The 19,854-nt window shown below is 35.5% G+C and overlaps 2 protein-coding genes and 1 long non-coding RNA gene across 5 annotated transcripts in view; 2 read left to right on the forward strand and 1 right to left on the reverse strand.

Moving 5' to 3' along the window:
* Zbtb41 (zinc finger and BTB domain containing 41) overlaps nt 1-17,304 on the forward strand; it is a 36,117-nt gene extending 18,813 nt beyond the window's left edge. For both annotated transcript variants that reach the window (XM_006982409.4, XM_006982408.4), the window contains exons 6-11: nt 449-578; nt 2,242-2,337; nt 3,623-3,729; nt 5,556-5,661; nt 6,609-6,697; nt 11,163-17,304. In XM_006982409.4, coding sequence (XP_006982471.1) covers nt 449-578; nt 2,242-2,337; nt 3,623-3,729; nt 5,556-5,661; nt 6,609-6,697; nt 11,163-11,821 — 1,187 coding nt within the window. In that variant the 3' untranslated portion in view covers nt 11,822-17,304. The remainder of the gene's footprint in view (nt 1-448; nt 579-2,241; nt 2,338-3,622; nt 3,730-5,555; nt 5,662-6,608; nt 6,698-11,162) is intronic.
* On the reverse strand, nt 8,417-18,768 carry LOC121821278 (uncharacterized). 2 transcript variants are annotated; one of them, XR_006062000.2, is made up of 4 exons: nt 18,631-18,768; nt 16,408-16,478; nt 12,669-12,737; nt 8,417-8,585 (listed from the first exon to the last, which is right to left on the reverse strand). It is a non-coding gene; the product is annotated as an uncharacterized LOC121821278 (long non-coding RNA). The 2 variants fall into 2 exon arrangements; XR_013043300.1 differs by lacking the exon at nt 12,669-12,737.
* Nucleotides 18,769-18,913: 145 nt separating this feature from the next.
* The window catches only part of Aspm (assembly factor for spindle microtubules), a 55,039-nt gene continuing 54,098 nt past the window's right edge, over nt 18,914-19,854 (forward strand). Inside the window, exon 1 of the mRNA XM_016000960.3 lies at nt 18,914-19,349. Coding sequence (XP_015856446.1) covers nt 19,077-19,349 — 273 coding nt within the window. The 5' untranslated portion in view covers nt 18,914-19,076. The remainder of the gene's footprint in view (nt 19,350-19,854) is intronic.

Raw genomic sequence — 19,854 nt, forward strand, 5'->3', positions numbered from 1 at the left:
TGTTTTTCAGTGTTCTCAGTGTCACTGATGAATTGCTATGTATGAGCAGCAGGTTATTTCCAAATCATGAACTGTTCATCTGTTTATTCTTTCAAAAGTTTCCATTGCCTCTTTTCATAGAAACTGTGCATATAGTATTTCTTATTTTGTTTCATTCTAGTTTGAAACAAGAAATTGGCCATTTAAATTATAAACACATTAGTGTATTTAGGACTTCCATTTTATTTTTTGTATATAAAATATTGTACTTAGGCCTAAGGTCTAGAAATGCTTTTCAGGAATAAACAACTTAGGAGGGAAGAGAATATAAACAAATAATTTCAGTATACTAGAAATTTTGCCTATGCTGCTGATGTTGGTAGGAACAAACTTATGGTACCTCTCTTGAATTTAACATAGTATGTATTTTTAAACTTCAAATATATGCTTTTTAAAATTTTTTTTTTAGGTCCCTTTCCATGTGATATATGTGGTCGTCAATTCAATGACACTGGAAATTTGAAACGCCATATAGAATGTACTCATGGTGGCAAGAGAAAATGGACTTGCTTTATTTGTGGAAAGTCAGTACGAGAAAGGTAACGTTATCTGCACACTCAGAAAAGCTGAAGCACTACATGTGTTATAAATTACTAATAAGGGTTATAGGAAGTAGATAACTCAGGACACTAGGTACTCGGATTATGCTTTAGCTTAAAATGTAGAAGACAAAAAAATTACAGAAGTCATACAGAAGCCAGGATTTGCAGGTTTAGATCGTTGGTTTACTACATCCTATTTATTTGTTACTTTATCTACTGGAATGTCAGGGTGGCCTTGTGAACTCTTGGAAAATCTGCAGATGGATTCCATCCACAGACTCTCTTCATAGTACCTTTTAAACCTTTTACTGATCTATTTTAGCAACAATATTGTTAGGACTATGTGTGCAACTCAGATTTTCGAAAGCATGTGCTGTCTTGTATAATAGGGTGTGTGTGAAAAGTAAAACAGAAAGGCATGATAAACATAAGTGGTTATTTCTGAGGAGAGAAGAGGAGAATAAGATAGGTGAGGCATTTTGACAGTATGCTGATGTTCAAATCCCTAACCTGAGCATATGTTTAATGCTGTTCTTGAAAAGCAGGTGTAAGTTTTACATTTTTTTTTTTTTCAAGACAAGGTTTCTCTGTGTAGTTTTGGTGCCTGTCCTGGATCTCGCTCTGTAGACCAAGCTGGCCTCGAACTCACAGAGGTCTGCCTGGCTCTGCCTCCCAAGTGCTGGGATTAAAGGCGTGCGCCACCACCGCCCGGCAGTTTTACGTATTTTTGAAGCCAGGTTTAGTGACACATGTCTGTAATCTCATTACTAGGAAGGCAAAGCAGGACGCTTAAAAGTTTGTCATCAGCTTGAATTACATTGTGAAACACTGTGCAAAAATGAAAACCTTCAGTATATTTAAGATTCATGGCCTTCAACTTAGAATTAGAAATGCTGACTTCATAATATAAATTATGAATATGGTACGAGAGTTGGAAAGTCATAATATAAATTATGAATATGGTAGGAGAGTCATTATGCTACTTAATATGAAATCATATTTACAGATTAGAAAATTATAAATTTATTATGTGGATTATAAATTTCTTTCCCCCTTATGGAACTTATATAAAAACAAAATAATAAAATGAGCCAAGAAAGAAAAACAGAACAAAACAAAGATAGCACTTCTTTGTTTATTCTAGTTGCTTTTATACATAAGTTTAGAAATATCTGCAGGGGTGTTTCCCAGAGCTGGGCATCCTCTCCTGACTAGCACTTGTCAGGTATTGTGGTTCTTGTACATGAGCGCCATCTGCTGGCAGAGCTTCAGCTCATGGCTTGCCTTTTGAAGTCTCCTGATGATCGGGCATTGACCTGAAAGCCAATTCAGAGTGGGTGGAAAAACCCACAGAAGTCAGGAACACTTCCTTCTACTTCTCTCTCCCTAAATAACTTTGTCCATCCTGATTCAGGCCTTTAAGTTTGTAGAAAAACTTTCAAAGTTAGAACTACAGGTATTCTGGCAAAATGCTTGCTGAAGTAATGGTTAAACTGTAGTTCTCTGTTCTAATAGGGGTTTGGAATCTGCATTTACTATGTACAGTGGCATTAGAAGATACATAATATGTGTATCTATATGAGAAAATATAAGATTAAGAACTCTGAAATATATATTATGTATGTATATATATGTAATTAAATTTTTTTTTTAAACATAGAACTACTTTGAAAGAACATTTGAGAATACATAGTGGAGAAAAACCTCATCTTTGTAGTATCTGTGGGCAAAGTTTTCGTCATGGAAGCTCATACAGGTAAGTTACCTTCCCTTATATTAAATGAGATAAAATTACAGGTCTGCTTTAATTGTATTTCATTATAAGCGCCTTGTTCAATTAAAGCCTTTCTTAGACTTATGATATGCAGCTAGGAAAAACATTACTGACTTTTCTTTCTACTGCTTTAAATGATTATCTTTATCTTTGTGTAAAACATTAATATTTTCTCATTAACAACTATACCAAAGCCTTTACTGAACTGTCATTATTTAAATATTTAATTTTTTTGTCTTTGGATGAAAATAGTATTAAAACTCTTTTCCAAGCTTTGTTTATTTCTTCATCCTTCACTGTAGAAGAATATAATTATACGGAAATAAGATTAAGGACTCTGGAATTCTCAGTTTTAGGTGGCCTTCTGTGCACTGTTACTTGTTTAATTTTTTTTTATGTCCGAATGACTGTAACTGAAAATTCTGAATTTCCCCTTAAATAGGTAGGTACTTACTAAGAAAATGTATGATTTTAATTTTTCTTAGTTAATTCTAGAATTGTAATCTTATGGCTTTAATAGCCATAGTTTCATTTATTATCTCTTTAACTGTAAAGAGATTATTTTCTCTTTAGATGTAGTCTAGTCATTTGATTGTTTTAGTTAGTGTAAAGTCAACACTTGTTTTAGAAACTTGAGTAGAAAAGCTATTCATTTCATTTTGGTATACACAGAACATTATAGAAGTAAAAGAGATTCAAACTAGGTCAGTTTCAATAATCTAAACCTTTTATTGTTTATCTTTGAATTTAAAGCACCATTTTTTAGTGTGAAGTAGTAAAAATGTAATTTTTATAAGCTTGAGGTCTTTTAAAATATTGTGATTTATCAGCTATCAATTTATATATAGTGTCAGTTTTCCAGAGTAGTATAATAATCAGTTGCTATTACCAGTAGCTGTCATTATCATGTAGTTGTTTGTATACTTATCCATTTGTCCAATTCTGATTCCTGAGAATTCCTTGAGACTCAGATCAATAACACCCATAAACATTTGGTAGAGTCTTTGAGGTAGATTTAATATCTAAGAACTTAGGAAGTATCTAGAACTATATGGGGTATGCAAATTCCAAAGTGCTCTTTGAGGAAAGGTGAATAGGAACTCCGAGATCTTTGTGTAAAAGGTGGAGAAGGACTCTGAAAGTCCTACCTGCAGAGCAAATGATGTGCTGAGCAGACAGCCTGTTTTCATTTTTTAATCATTTATTTATTATCAAGCATTTTCATTCCACACAATTTTCAACAGTCTTTGTTCTTTTATGTTTATAGGCTTCACCTAAGAGTACATCATGATGATAAAAGATATGAGTGTGATGAATGTGGAAAAACATTTATTCGCCATGACCACCTAACAAAGCACAAAAAAATACATTCGGGTAAATTCTATTTTGTATTGCTCTTTCCAAAACTGTTTAAAAAACCACTGTAGAGAACATAATACTGCTTTCTGTGTATGTTAGCTGTGGTTTTAATAGTTGGACATTTGCTGGTCACCCCTTTATAATGATGGTTTTTAAATGGTTTTTGTAAAAGCATCTGGAAATAGGTAAATAATCATATCATAACATGTTTACTGAGATTTCAAAGTTTAGTTTTGAATAAATTCTCAAAGTTTATAATTCACATATTACACTGATGTATTCAGCAATACTATTGGCACTTCCCTGAAGAGAAAACAGTATTTCTCACTGTGATTATATTTTAGAAGTTAGTGAAAGTCTGGTGTTTTAAAGGGACATTATTGTAACTAAGTGTTAAAGTTTATGTTGTAGTGGAATTTGAAGGCATATTTGGAAAAGAATTCCTTTATAGTCCTGACCGATTTTCAGATATTTACATTATAATTTCATACTCTGGGAATTTCTTTCATGTCTTCATCTCAGATTGATGTTCAGGAAATGCTATGAGTCAACAATGTGAGCAGAATAATGGGAAAGAGCCATCTCTATGTGCACAATAGAACTGGTGATTATCATCAGTATTATAAACATTCCTTAAATAGGAAATGTGACAGATGGCTTTCTTAAATGATCACAGCCAGGCAAATAGCTAACCTTACTTCAAGCGATTAAAGGTCTGATGACATTTTAATTGAGATTATGCATTTTCATTTCTAGTGAGGGAATTCTAAGTTTGTAATTCTAGAAGTCACATGCATTAATTGCACATTGGTGTTGAGACAATGGTGTTTAATGATCAACCTTTGAATGGAAATGTAATAATAGGTAATCAATGGAGTTTTGATTGTATTTACACTTTTGCTCATTGCCAATGTAAGAAATCCTGATAGATGAAATATACTTTTAAAATACAAAGATCTGAAAATGTTCAGGTAGTTTTTCTAAGTACTGAAATAGTTCACCTGAATTTAATATATGTTCATTTGAGGTATTTCATATCTAGATACGTATTTCTAATCAACATCTTGGGTTTGAAGTAATTTTATTTATCTTGTTCTTCATTGAAAGGTAAGGTTAGATGTCTACCACAAAAGGTTACTAATTTCTCCATGTGAGCAAACATCCACATTCATGAAATTAGGTATGAGTTCTTTGGGAAATGTTGTTGGTTGTTTTTACTATTTGCTCTTTTGTGGGGCCTACCATACAGCTCCTGAAGAAATCACACACAGGGGCTTATTTTTAAATATAAATGCCTGGCCTTAGTTTGGCTTGTTTCTAGCCAGCTTTTCTTAAATTATCCCTTCTACCTTTGCCTCTGGGCTTTTTTCTTTTCTTACTTCTGTAATCTTACTTTCACTCTTACTCCGTGGCTTGCTGTGTGACTGGGCTGCTGGCCCCTGTTTTCCTCCTCCTCCTCTGGCTACTTCTTTTCCTCCCTGATTTCTTCTTCTGTTTCCTCTCTCTGCCTGCCTGCCCTGCCTATTTTTTCTCTCCTGCCTCACCGTTGGCCATTCAGTTCTTTATTAAACCATCAGGTGTTTTACACAGGCACAGTAACACAGCTTCACAGAGTTAAACAAATGCGGCATAAAGAAAAGTAACACACCTTGAAATAGTATTCTTCAACAGGGAAAGATAATTGAATGAATGATGTAAAGGCAATAACTGAGATTAAAGGGTGGTTTTGTTTTCCTGGTATTCCATCAAATAATCTTACTGTTTGGTCATTATTTCTGGAGAAAAAAGGAAAATTTAAATGCCTATTATGGTACAAGAAATATGTGTGCCTTTGTTTTCAGGTGAGAAGGCTCATCAGTGTGAAGAATGTGGAAAGTGTTTTGGTCGGAGGGATCATCTCACTGTTCATTACAAGAGTGTGCATCTGGGAGAGAAGGTGTGGCAAAAGTGAGTGAAAGAGGAACTTTCCTCTTCACTGCTGTTGGCAGTGTCATGGAGGGAGAAAAATTTACGTTTCGTTTATTCTATTTAATTTGGAACAAGTTAATCATCTCTCTTTGGTTTCTATATTCCTCTAAAGTCTTTTAAGTGTCCACATACACACACAGACACATATTTGGGTGCACTGTTTTTACCTGCCTCAAAGACTAGGCATTGACTCACTCAAATGCTACTCATTCCACAGATGTCATAGTCCTGACAATTAAAATTTGATTTTGACCTTAACCTAATATTTGTTAGGCATTCTACTATGCCACTAACTATGTTAACTTTGGGGCCAATTACAGATTTACTTATATCTGTGTATAATCAGAAGAAAGGATTCACATTTTATTTCTTTTTATTTAGGCGTGAAGTTTGGTAGGTGAACTAATGAGCCATGTAAACTGTCATTCAATGAAGGCAGCTTTTGAGATTATTTCAGTTTCTTTTAATCAGACTCAGTGTCTGTCTCTTTAATTAACTGAGTTATAATTTACTTAAGGTGAAACTCAGTCTTTTTAGTGTGTATTTCTACAGTCTAATAATCATCGCCATCAGAACTCGAATATTCTAATTATCATAAATTTTTTGTCCTAAACCTCTTTCCCATTTAGCCCAGTAGTGATGCATTTTTATTCTTTTCTCTGCATTCTTTCCTTTGTGTATTTAATAGCTAATTAAAAGTTGGGTTGATTTAAGACATTCTGAAGATTTATTCTTACAAGTGTCTTTTGAGAAGTTCTTCTATTAAATATAACTAGAGGAAGCCCCTTGAGGCTAGCTCTGGTTTTAAAAGTACCTCTGTTCCTCCAGGCTTGTATGCTTTATGTGACATTTGTCTGTACAGTTTTAGAATTTTCAATTTTTTTTTATTGATAAAAGTTACATAGATTATCCATTTACTTTCTTAGATATAAAGCAACATTTCATCAATGTGATGTTTGTAAGAAGATTTTCAAAGGAAAATCAAGTCTGGAAATGCATTTTCGGACACATTCAGGTAAAACATAAGGGTACTCTGTCCAGATCTTTGTGTAACTACTTAATAATACAATGTATCCATATGTATTATTCTTGACTCAAATGTTTACATACAATATTTTTATTAAAGTTCATGTCATGAATAGGCAGTGTTTTTATTTTCTTCTCAATTTCAAGAATTTGGGAAACTGTTTTCTGTAGAGACTAGCCCAAGCTAGAGTTTTGCCTTGTACTTCTCCTGGGTGAGCTTTATAAGGTTTTCTTAGGCTTCTCTTGCTGTTATCTTCTCTGTTAAAGGAGTTGTGCATGTATCTCATGACTCACAGCAAGTCGTGGTATATGTGTTTGTTTCTCATACAGCTGCTTGTGCCCCTTAGGCAGCTTGAGTACAATTCTCTCCTTTTGATGCATTCCACTCACTCACCTAGAATGAAGTATAGGGTACATTGATTTCACTTTCCCTCATATATAGAAAACTGAAGATTTATTTTTTTTCTTAAATTAAGAAGTATGTTTATGTACTTAAAACTTCTTTGTTTTATGCTCAATTTGTATATTTTAAGCTGCTATTCTGAAAGAGACAAATTATATCATGAATGTTATAGTGGAAGGAACTTAATTTGGGTAATTTTAAATATCAAATAGTTTCTAGTAAAGATTTATTACTGATACAGTGATGTTGCTAAAAGCAAAATTATATGCTTCCAATGAACAAGTTTTAGGAGTACATACATACGAGTATAAACTGAAGAAACTTTGTTAATGCTGTTTTTCAGATCAGTCATAAGTAAAAACCAAATAGAACATAGAAAATAGACAATGAACACACAGAAAATTAAATTGAGACTATTGATAGTTTAATTCATAGCAGTTGAAATGTATCTGGCTATTACATACTTGGTGTGAAATAGAGACATCCTTCCACTCTTTGAAAGTTGAGATGAACCCTATCATAGAGTGAAACAACCACTGTAGCTGTGATGGAATATAAGGGGAAGAAATAATCTAAAGCAAAAGGCAGCAATTATTTGTAAAGAGCCAGATAATAAATAGATACTCCAGACTGTTTCTGTCATAGTCACTTAACTGTGTTCCTGTAGCACAAGAGTAGCTGTAGGTATTATTACAAGTGGATGCATCTGTGTTCAGGAAAACTATAAAAGCAGCCATCGGTCTAGATTTGACTTACTGAGACCTAGATAGGACTTGACAAAGTGACTCTTCCAAAAATGGATTATATAGTTTCCTAAATCCACAACCCAGCTTTATCTGGGCATGAGAGTTAATATTTTGTATAGTTCGTGATCATTGAAAAGGCATTATCCCAAATGTCAGCTTATCAACTCACATTCCAGAAAATGAGCTCTTAATGTTTCCTGGGAAGAGCACCCTTATTTGGAAAATAGAATTGCTAAATTTATGAGAGGGGGAATTGCCAATTTTTTTCCCCCAAGACAGGGTTTCTCTGTGTAGCTTTGTGCCTTTCCTGGAACTCACTCTGTAACCTTAAACTCACAGAGATCTGCCTGGCTCTGCCTCCCGAGTGCTGGGATTAAAGGCATGTGCCACCACCGCCCGGCGAATTGCCAATTGTATAGTAATTTTATAGTATGGTTTCACTAGAGGATGGTGAAGAATACTGAACCACCCTTACTGAAGTGACCAGCAGTGCCCCTTTGGTGATCAAAAAGTTTTGTTGTCCTGGTTGGGGAGATAGATTAGGTGGTTATGTCCTTGCCTTGTAAACAGAAGGACCCAATCTTGATTCCTAGAACCTGTATATGAAGGCTGGTATGGCGGCACCCATTGTAATTTCATCAAGGGAGGTGGTCTTTGGAGAAATGAAGACAGGCAGGTCCCAGGTCCAGCTTAGGTTACTTGGACAACTTCAGGCCAATGAAGATACTCTGTCTCAAAAACAAACAAAAAAACAGGCTGGACATACCCGAGGTTGACTTCTGGCTTTCACAAATGTTTATACACACCTGTACACATGAACATGTATGCATATATAGACAATCAATGATTTTATTCTCTAGATTTTTTTTTTTTATTGTCTTGAAATCCTTGGGGCATTACATGTTCTTGGGTTTTATGATCTCCTTACTTAGTTTTTGTGATATGTTAGTAAGTCATTTCTGCAGCAAGGTACAATATAGGTTATTTTCAGTTTGAATTCATCTTGCTTTTCTATGACGAACATCTAGTCTTGCTTTCAACTACAAAAATGAGAGAAATTAGTTGGGAGGTTCCTGGGATTTTCTTCTACAAATAGATTATTCTCACCCATTTCTTTGGCTTATGCAGTTCCCAGAATGTATACATACATACGTACATACATACCTACATACCTACATACATACATTCTCCTGACAGTCTTGTTGGAATTTAATGTATTAGTTAAAATTAGCATAAGGATGACAAGATAGATATTTAGGGCTTGATTTTCAGTTTCTTTTCTTTTTCTTTCTTATTTTCCTTTTTGAAGTTCAACATGTTCTTATAAACTATTTTTTTATTGAAGATAGCTCATAAAGTGCACAAATCCTAATGAAAAGTCCAGTATACTTTTTATGATGAATTCATGAATGTTGTCACTATTCAGATCATGTTATATAATAGTAGTAGGCTGTTAAAACCATCCTCATGACTGTTCTTGATGAGTAACATCCTTGAAAGATGGCTATTTTGATTTACATTACCAAAAATTAATTTTCCCTGCTTGAATTTCATATAATGTAATGTCTTTTTCTCTTTTTGGGAGGCCCGCCACCAAATAACTCACACATGGACTCGTAGTCTTACTTATGAATGCCTGGCCTTAGCTTGGCTTTTTTCTTGCCAGCTTTCCTTAACTTAAATTACCCTGTCTGTCTTTTGCCTCTGGTCTTTTCCTGTTCTCTTACTTCTGTAAATCTTACTCTTACTCCATGGCTTGCTGTGTAGCTGGGTGGCTGACTCCTGGAGTCCTCTTCCTTCTCTGGCTACTGCTTCTCTCCCCCAGATTTCTCCTTCAATTTATCCTCTCTACCTTCCAGCCCCGCCTATCCTTTCTCCTGCCTTGCTGTGGGCAGTTCAGCTCTTTATTAGACTATCAGGTGTTGTAGACAGGCACAGTAAATACAGCTTCATAGAGTTAAACAAATGCAACATAATAGTAACATACTTTAATATTCTACAACAATGTAATCTTATATTTATTCCCTTTTCATTTTTCTTTTTGTCTCATTTTTTGGGTAAATTTTTTTTTCTCGATTAGTGTCTACTTTCTAGGAAAAATAAGATCATCACCTTTTAGGGTGCACAAATGCCTTTTAATGTCCCTCTTTTCCTTATATAAATTTTAATTTTATAGCTATTTTAAATAGAACTTGGGACATATAAGGACTTTTGGGGGTGTGGGGGCATTTGAACCCTGGGCCTTATATTTGTGAGGCAAGTCCTCTACCACTGCTACATCCCCAGCACAAGCTTAAGCACTGTTAACATTTGCTGGCCCTTTCCTGTGTTGCTATTCTCCACCTTCTGATAACAGTTATCATTATTGTGGCTTTCTCCTTCCTTGGCTGCTTGCTCCCTTCCATTTTCAAAGCTAGCAATTTGGAGTTGAGTTCTGTCACATCTGATTTACCCTTCATTAGTTATCAGCCACTTTCTAAGGTCTCCTGAAGTTATTTGGCTCCTTTGATAATCCAATCAATCTGCCCATTTCAAAGTCTTAACTTTAGGACACTGCAAAGCCTACTTTACTGTGTAAAGTAAATATTCATGGCTTCTGTGGATTAGAACGCATATGCCTTTAAGGGGTTATTATTCTGCCTAGCACTTTGGTTGTGCTAGGAATTTTTTTTTTTTTAATAAAAAAAAGCAAAATAAAATGACATTATAAGAACCTAACCACAGAAGAATCAGGTACTGATTTGGTATTCTTAATTATTTTCCCCAATGAAATTTAAAAGTTTGGTCTCTTGTTAGAAACCAGTGTTACTACTTTTTGTTCACCTCTCCTAAAAAAAACAAAAACAAAAACAAAGTTAAGAGTTGTTCTTCTGGTTTTTATATAGTTTATAGGTAGAAGGATATCAAATGTTTCCGTTTAGAAAAACTTTTGTGTTTTTTTTCAGTAGGAATAAAGTAATAGTAAGCAATAATAAGGTTTATTAAGCACTTAAGACACTGAGAATAGGGCTAAGAAGTTACTTTACTTCCTTTTTAGGCACTACATTGCAGGTAGGGAACTAGGCTGAAAAGTCTATCTCCTAAATAGTTTATTCAGGACTTAAGCCCAGATCATTTTGATGTTTAATTCACTATCTTTATGAATTTGACAGGCTTTCTTCATTTATGATTGCTTAAAGTGCTACTGTTTTTACCAAGGTTTTAACAGATATGCATGTGAAACATTTGCTATATAAATTACCATCTTATCAAATGGGTACATTATACATTAATTTTATTTTTGTTCATATGTTTATTTTTCACAGGTGAAAAACCATACAAATGTCAAATTTGCAATCAGTCTTTTAGAATTAAGAAAACTTTAACAAAACACCTGGTTATTCACTCTGATGCCCGACCTTTCAATTGTCAACACTGTAATGCAACATTTAAGCGGAAAGACAAGCTGAAATACCACATTGACCATGTTCATGGGATAAAATCTCCTGATGATTCTCTCAGTACTTCTGAGGAAAAACTCGTGTCTTTGCCAACAATAGAGTACTCATCTGATGATAAGATCTTTCAAGCAGAGACAAAACAATATCTGGACCAGCCCAAAGTTTATCAGCCGGAAGCCAAGACTATGCTACAGAATGTGTCTGCAGAAGTATGTGTTCCAGTAACATTGGTTCCAGTTCAAATGCCTGACACATCCAGCGATCTGGTGCCTCATACCACCACACTTCCCCCATCATCCCATGAGATTCTGCCACCACAGCCGCAGCCTACTGATTATCCACGGGCAGCAGATTTAGCTTTTCTGGAAAAATACACTCTTACTCCTCAGCCTGCAAATATAGTTCACCCAGTCCGACCTGAGCAGATGCTAGATCCTAGAGAACCGTCTTATCTTGGAACATTATTGGGCCTTGATAGCACAACTGCTGTCCAGAATATGTCCAGTAGTGAGCATCGCTCATGAGTAAACATTCCATAGACCTTTGATGCTTGTATGCTGACAGCCAGAAACTACTGGCTTTTCAATTAGTAGGGCTGCTATTGTTTTTTTTTTTTCATTTTTTTTTTCTAGTTTCTCAAGTCTTCAGAACAGCTTCAAATCAAGAAAAGCTTATTTCTATTGACTGAATACTTGGACACATTTTGCCATAATATTTGAAGTATGATTTTTTAAAAGATTATTTAGTACTAATTTTGAATGGATTTTTAAATTTCAGATTATTAGCTGCTGAAAATGGTGGAGGTATTTTTTAAATCATCAGTGGAATTTTTCTATTCCTTTACCTTTTTTTTTTTGAGACAGGGTCTTCGACTGTAGCCCAGGGTGGCCTCAATTTGTGGCAATCTTTCTGCCTTAGCCAACCAGGTGTGAGCCCCAAGCCAAAGTTTACTTTTAGTCAGCTCTTTTCTCCCTTCCCCATATTGCTCTGAAGTTTGAAGGACCATGTATGTAGCCTATAGGAAGGAGTGTAAGCACGTCCAAAATTGCAAACTTTTAATTCTAATTAAATGCCATTGTTTCATTCAGATTTTCAAAGTTGAGATTTGAAATTTCTTACATGTTCATGTAAGAAGATCTTTGTATTTCTATCTTGTCATCTATTATTTTTGTCATTATATTTGGGGTTTTCACAAGCTGAAAGCTAAAAGCTAACAAATATAAGGTTAGGATGCTAAATAAAAGGTAAGATTATTATTTTAATCCAGATATTTGGACCTGCACTCAACTATGATGAATAATAAATACAAATAGATCTAGGCATTAGATTACCTAACTGAATATATAATAATGAAAAATATGACAGTTTTACCTAGATATCAAGACACATGCATGTCTTGTATTTGGTCATTTATTCCACATTCACAGTATGTTTCAGCATCTAGATGAGTAAAGAAGGGACAGCTGTAACTAAATTGATGACGGTTTAATTAAATAATGTATTTAATGTTTCGTTTACAAAATTTGGCTGGCTTTGAAATAGGGAAATGGAACCTAGATGTTTCATATATAATGTCAGAAAAGGTGCCAAACCCATTCTCAAATTTGCCCAAATTTAACATAGTTTTTCAGCTGAATGCACTACTACTGTATACAGATTTACACTCAAGCCAGAACTTTAATTTTGCTTCCTTATGAGATCTTTTTCTATTCTTCAGTCTTCTTTTTAGATGAGACAATAATTGAAAGCTTGGTGAAAGGAAATAGCAATCACAGAAACACCTCACTGATGAAATTTAAGTGAAGAAAAAGCCTGCCAAAATTACAAAAATACTTTTAAAGATGTGCACTTTGCATTTTTTTGTCTCTTTTAACTCAATTTCTACTTAACCTAGGATGAGGTTTTCCTGGTGGGGTTGCTTGAGGGTTAGACTAGGCAAAGTTGAGTTACTGTTAACATGCAGTTTGTATGTAAACTACTGGAAAATTAGCAGTTTTTAAAATTTTCTATTTCAATTTGTTTACACTCCTAATTGCTTTTAGCACTTTTTTGTGTGTAAACTGTAAAGTCTTGCCTAGCCCTTGTGGGTTTTGAAAACATATCACAAATAAAATAATTAAATTTTAGTGAATAAAACATAATCAATAATGAGGAAAATGTTTAAGCACTTAAGAAATGAAGGTACTTTATAGGAACAATTGCCATAGTGATGTTCAGACAAAGAGCATGTTGCAAATTGAGGCATTAACCAAAGTAGCTGATATAAATAATAAAGGTAACCTGAGTTTTGCCTCACTTATGGAAGTTTGGTTGTAATTGTCTTTGAACCAGTTGATTTAATTTCATATTATTTCCTATTGTTAAAGCATTCTTAGTTACTTAGCGTGGAAATGTTCTGTGGGAACTAATGATGGAGCTGGACTCTGAGGCACTATGAGTCCTAGACTTTCAAATCAAGTATCAAGAACATGGATTCATGATTTTTATCCTAAAGGCAGATAAGATTTTAACTAAATAGCCTATTGAAATTAAAACATCATACCTATAAATATACTTTGCCTTAGAGATAAGCTACTGCAGAGAAATTTGGGTTTATCAAAAAAGGCAAATGGTCTATATGTGTGTTATATGCATGATACATTGTGTATTGTGGCAGAAAAGGAGGATACAACATTTCCACAGTGAAAATAATACCTGGGGTTTTGAAAGTATTTAAGGTTCTTTTAATAATGATGTTCTAATACTTTAAATATATGATTTAATTTAGGAATTGGTTTACTTAGGACTTTTCAAGAATATAGCTCTTATGTAAAGTAAAATACAATTGTATAATTGTACTTAGTTATTACTGTAGATAAGCTGGAATACTGTATTATTGAAAACATTTTCACATGTTATCTCATTTGAACCTTGTAAGCAGTTCTGAACTAGAAAGGGAATGATGTATTTCCATGTTATAGAGAAAGTACTTATTTGAACTCTGGTGGCAGACTGCAATTCACGAAAGAAGAAGATGTAGCATTAATGAATGCATACTATGTGCCAGGCACTACATTCTTTTGTTCCTAATGCAGTCTGGAGGTAGTCAATATAATACTTAGAAGAAATAAGTAAAACCACAATAGTGGGAAAATTACTTTGCTTCCTCTAGTTTCCAAAAATGTAAGAACATGGATTTGGATAAACTGAATGTATATTAGCTCTCAAAGTAGGCACAAAAATTTATAAAATGAGCCCCACTCTTCTTAGTTCATCTTTCTATGACTCTAAAATCATTATTTTGTAACTAAGCTTAAAATTTTGAATCTCACAACTAAGTTTAGCCTCATTGTGAATATTTTATTTTGTGAGTATAATTTATTGTTTTAAATTAATTTTTGATAGATAACAGTTAGCACTTAATCTGTAAATTGAATAAGTTATTGAGTACAGAAATTTATTAACTTACTATCTCCGACTTAATGCACCAAAGATTTTGAGTAGGTATTGGGTAGTTTAAAAGAATTTAAATTCTTTGTTGTTTGACTATATCTTTGTCCAAAGAAGCACAGTTGAAGTCCTTGGATAATAGATTTAAAAAAATTGTTAGTTTGAATATCGATATTAAGTATTAAATGTTTGTGTTTATGTGTATAAAATAAGTAGCGAAACTACTCTGGGAACAGTCACACTGACCAACCAGTTACAAGTTAGAATACTCATTTCTCTCAATTTAGTTGGATGCAGTTTTTTTAATGAACACTATTGAATAATAAGCTTATATTTTACACTACATTACAAAAATAATTTCTGCCTTAGATTTTTTTTTTCTCCAGATCAAGGTGAGGTTATTTTTATAAGAAACTCTTTGGTTTTGGCAGCCTAAAATACCACTTAACCATAGAGTTTGTTCCTTATGCCAGCAAGACACCTTCAAGCAACTACAAAAGTAGTACAGTTCGCAGACTTAATGTAGACCTTTACTGCTGGGGAAAAGAGGAATAAAACTAGCATTTTCAACTGGTGCTTTAATAAAGTGACTGCCTTTTAAGTGATGGTAGCATAAAAGAAGTATACTAATTTCTTTCAACCTTAAAAAGTGTCAAAAACACCTTTGTGGAGTGACTATAAAGTGTTAAGGGCTAATAAATACCATCCGTTGTTTTTCATTCAATCACATCCTAATTCAACACAATTAACCTGGTATGTTTATGAACTTGAATGTTGTTCCTACCATATCACTCTAATTTATTATTGACAGGAGAAAAACATTAGTTTTTTGAGAGTGTTCTTTTAGACCATCTTTTCTGGATTGAATACTTCGTGCTTTTTCAGAGATGTGTAGTTTTGTAGTGTTGTTTCGGATCCCTAGAGTGTACTGGTAAATAAATGCTTGTTTGTTTTGTTTTATTTTTTTGGTTCTGAGTCTTATGTTTGTGTTGCCTGCTGGTTGGGCAACAGCCTTTTACATAGTTTTATGTTAACTTAGAAAAATTGGCATTAAGTGATAGTGTGAACATTGGTTTTTATGATTTACATGTCATTTTTTTAAAGTTCCTATTGTGGCCTTAATGGTTACTGGAGTCACTCCTCAGCCTGTCTAGATGCTTAGAACAATCTGACAGAAGGAATAGTACCTCTGCCCCTCATGTCACCCTCTATCTCTGATTGCTCTCTTAAGTAACTTGTTGCCATGAGCACCCAGCTCTGCACTGAAGACTTAGTTCACTTTCCCTGAACTGAACATGATTGATGGTGTGAGAAGAACTGCTCGTAGGGAGCAGCAGCATCCCAGTCTACACAGAACTTGAGTTGATGACTCAGAAAAAAGCACGACCTTTCAACAGAGTCATGTTTGGACATTTTAAGATTTAGTGCCAAATTGAAAAAGACTGAAAATGCATTATTTAATAAGGAGTAAGTAGTGTTTCTAAATCTTTAAGTAGAATTACGTTAAATGTTACCTGCTATTAGCGTGAATAATGGATGAGAATAATTTTCTACACAGCATATAGGAACTAGACAGTTCTACATATTCCACTCATTTCTTTTGCACATTTCCCTTTAAGTTTCCTTGAGTGTTCCTTTTTTTTTTTTGGTATCCTCCCATATTTATACAATTTTTACTTACGATACTTCCACTACAATACTTCCGCTGTGGTATCAGCATGCTTTCTGTGCTTCCTCTTTGGAAGTAGATCACTATGATAAAAGCAATAGGATTAAATAGTGTGGAAGATGAGAGGAGGGATGATTTTGTAGAGAAGGTGTGTTTATGTTTTAACTTGCTGTATATTGATCTTGAGTCTGTCCTTTGAAAGATCCCAAAACCAGTTAGTCTCTGCAGCCATTTATTTAGAATTTAAGGATGTTCTTTGGAGAATAGATGTTATTCAAAGATGAAAACCTTTATAAAAGCATTTCAGATTCTTAAGTAAAGCCAAGTAATTTCAATGCTTGTGTTACTACTGGAGATTTTGAAATGTCTGGCATGAAGAGCATGTGCACATCTCACTGTCACCATGCCTCTCTGTTTGATATTCCTGCTTGCATAAAATGAATAATGTACTGTGGTGTAATTATAGAAAGTCCTTTATTCAACAATCAGACTTTTCTCCTTGTAAGTAAAACTGTATTACAGTTGATGAGTGATTGCCAAAACATTACACAAGCTGGGTGTTTAGTTGTTCCATGTTGTGTCAGAACTGTTCTGTTTAAGGGAGGGATGGTGCATATTAAAATGGAAATGCTTCTGTGTTCTGTTTCAAATCATAACTTTTGTTTTTAATTAAGGACAGTTAAAAGTAATTACAAAGGATAATCTAAAATATCAGAAATCATTATTTCCCATTGTATGTTAAATGTCGAGTTTAGTAGATATTTTGTTTGTCTCGTGTTTCTTAAGTATGAATGTCTTTAGAGCAGAAATTCAGTTCTTTGTGAGTAGTATGTGTCATCTTGCATATTAAATTTGTTCTTTGTGTTATTTTGATATTTTAAATAAACAGAGTTCTTTGGTCCTAGTAAAGCATATCCAGGTTCCTTTCAAATTATGTTTTCAGAGTATGGAACACAGTGTTCTGCATGCCTCTATAAAATGAAAACCATGAATAAGTAGAACACCAAATATCTTGGGGACATTTTTGAAACATAATTCTAATCAATTACATATTTACATTATTTATATATTTATGTATAAGTATATTATTAAACATATACATTAGTAGACCTTAAATTTTATGTGTTTCATAAAAATTCAAGTATCAGTGGTGACTATTTTGTTTGAAATAGTCATTGTTTTTGGAGAAGTCTAAAGTGTAGCAAAACTCTATTAGTGAAATAAGATATTTTATATAAAATTAAAAATGAGCTCTCTTAACCTCTCTCTTGCTCATTCCTGCAACTATTCATTCTGTTTTTTGGGAGAAATGCTTGCTGTAAAATGTTAGTGCCTCTGTAGGATACCACACAAACTAATCTCCATTTCTGTTACAGCCCTCAATGGGCCATCACAATTTGATCATGACTATGGAGCAAGGCCCTGTCTAAAAACAAAACAACCCAACAACATGCTAACATTTTTTTACATCTCTGTTCAGCCCAGTAAATGTACAGAGTAAAGCTGATTAATTCTGGGCAGGCATATCAGATAAGAAGGCATGGTTTATATAAAATTTCTTGGCTTACTTAACAATTGTGTATGGTTATGTGTGGCAATCAGGAGTGCCAAACTTTCTGACACAGTGGCAAAATGCTGGTAAACCGCACAAGTTATAAAAAAGCAAAACTCATATTGACTCTACTGACAGAAAATCAAAATTCTCACCTCAAAAGTGTCTTTTTCTTTTGGTCCCATTTTATCAGCTTATTCAGAAGTCAAATACGAGTGACCATGGCATAGGGACATATTTTTAGGTTATCCCAAATTCCATGTTCCATTTGATGAAGTTTTTACAGTACTCAAAGGCATTTTTCAAATAATAGGTGGAAACATGAAATAGATATGTTAAGGCAAAAGGGAAACCTCTCACATCCACAGATGCTGGCAGTACTCATGGTTGGAAAACCAGTACTCTGTACATTACGGTTAATTTACACAATGGTCACAATGCTGTTAGGTCACTTACAAAGGATGACAAGACATGGCTATTAAGAGGGCAGACGATGTTCCCCAACAATTATTAGACTTGACTTCCAATTTCTAACCTTCCCACAATCTGACTTTCTAATCAGTTCCTCGGTCTCGCCCAGCATTTGTTGAAGGTGCCAGTTCTTCCCGGGAAACTTCGGTTCACAAGTTTCACTCAGTTATTCTGGACCGTATGCAGCCGTGGGTTGGACACAGTGATGATGCCTTTTCCTTCATCGTAGCGTATTTAAAACATCAAAGGCAATTTCATTTCTAAGGCAACTCGCGGAATTTTGCTGCCTTTTCAATCTCCTCTCCAGGCAGCCGTGACAGCCTCGCCAATCATTTAAACAAGGCGCCGCGGTCCCATTGGCCAAGAGCTCTCGCTCACTCATTGGTTCTTTAGTTGATGTGGGCGGTTGTCTACTCACTGATTGGCCAGCTCGCGAGGGGGCAGTGATCTGCTCTCTGATTGGTGCGCTGGCAAGGCGGTTCTCGGAGCTGCCATTGGTGGAGGCCAGATATTTGAACCGAAGCAAAAGCGGCTAGGCTGCTTTGCTCGGGCTTTGGTAGTCTGTGGCTTTCTGATCTTTGTCCTGATCCCCCGCTTTCTGGGCAGGCGGCGGGAGGCCGGCAGCCCGGAGCAGACCGCCCGGAGCGGGGCGGCTGCCATGGCGACCCGGCAGGCGGCTTACAACCTGGAGGAGAGCGGGCGGCGCGCGCCCCGGGATCCGGAGACGGGGGATTCGTCCCCGCCGGTGCTGTTGCTCAGCCACTTCTGTGCCGCTACGTTCCTCTGCTTTGGGGACGTCCGCGTGGGCACCTCACGGACGCGGTCTCTGGTCCTGCAAAACCCGCACGAGGAGCCTCTGCAGGTGGAGCTGTCGCTGCTGCGCGCCGCAGGCCAGGGCTTCAGCGTGGTGCCGAGCCGCTGTGAGCTGAAGGTGGGTGCGAGGGGCACGTCCCCGTGGCGTGGCGCCCTTGGCATACAGAGAGAAAAACTAAGTCAGCTCCCAGCCGTGACGGTGGGGTATTCTGCTGCAGATGTGGGGCTGGGAGCTGAGGGCACTCCGACACTAGGTCAGCTTCCTGTTTTGATTCTGGGACACTCCCTTTGCAGGGCAGGGCTGGGATTAGAACGGGACCCTGACACCAAGTCAACTCCCCCGTTTTGACTGTGGATGGGCTTTGGCGCTGTGTGATTTGTGTGAATACATGGCAAAAGTGGGCAGTAACTTGCTCGGGTTGATGAATCAAAGGGCGTGCACCTGCCATCCGTAGAAGCGTTACACGTCTTTAATAGACTTTTGGCAGTCTTTGCAAAATATGTTTGGGGTTGGCATTCTGTGTTTTGAGATTAGGAGTTGTACATTGATGGAAGTTTTCTAATTGCTTCCTTTCAGCCATTTTAATATGCATTTTATTTTTCATATGTATGTTTAGACAGAG

This window comes from Peromyscus maniculatus, chromosome 11, assembly GCF_049852395.1.
Source record: "Peromyscus maniculatus bairdii isolate BWxNUB_F1_BW_parent chromosome 11, HU_Pman_BW_mat_3.1, whole genome shotgun sequence".
In the NCBI taxonomy this organism is placed as follows: Eukaryota; Metazoa; Chordata; class Mammalia; order Rodentia; family Cricetidae; genus Peromyscus; species Peromyscus maniculatus.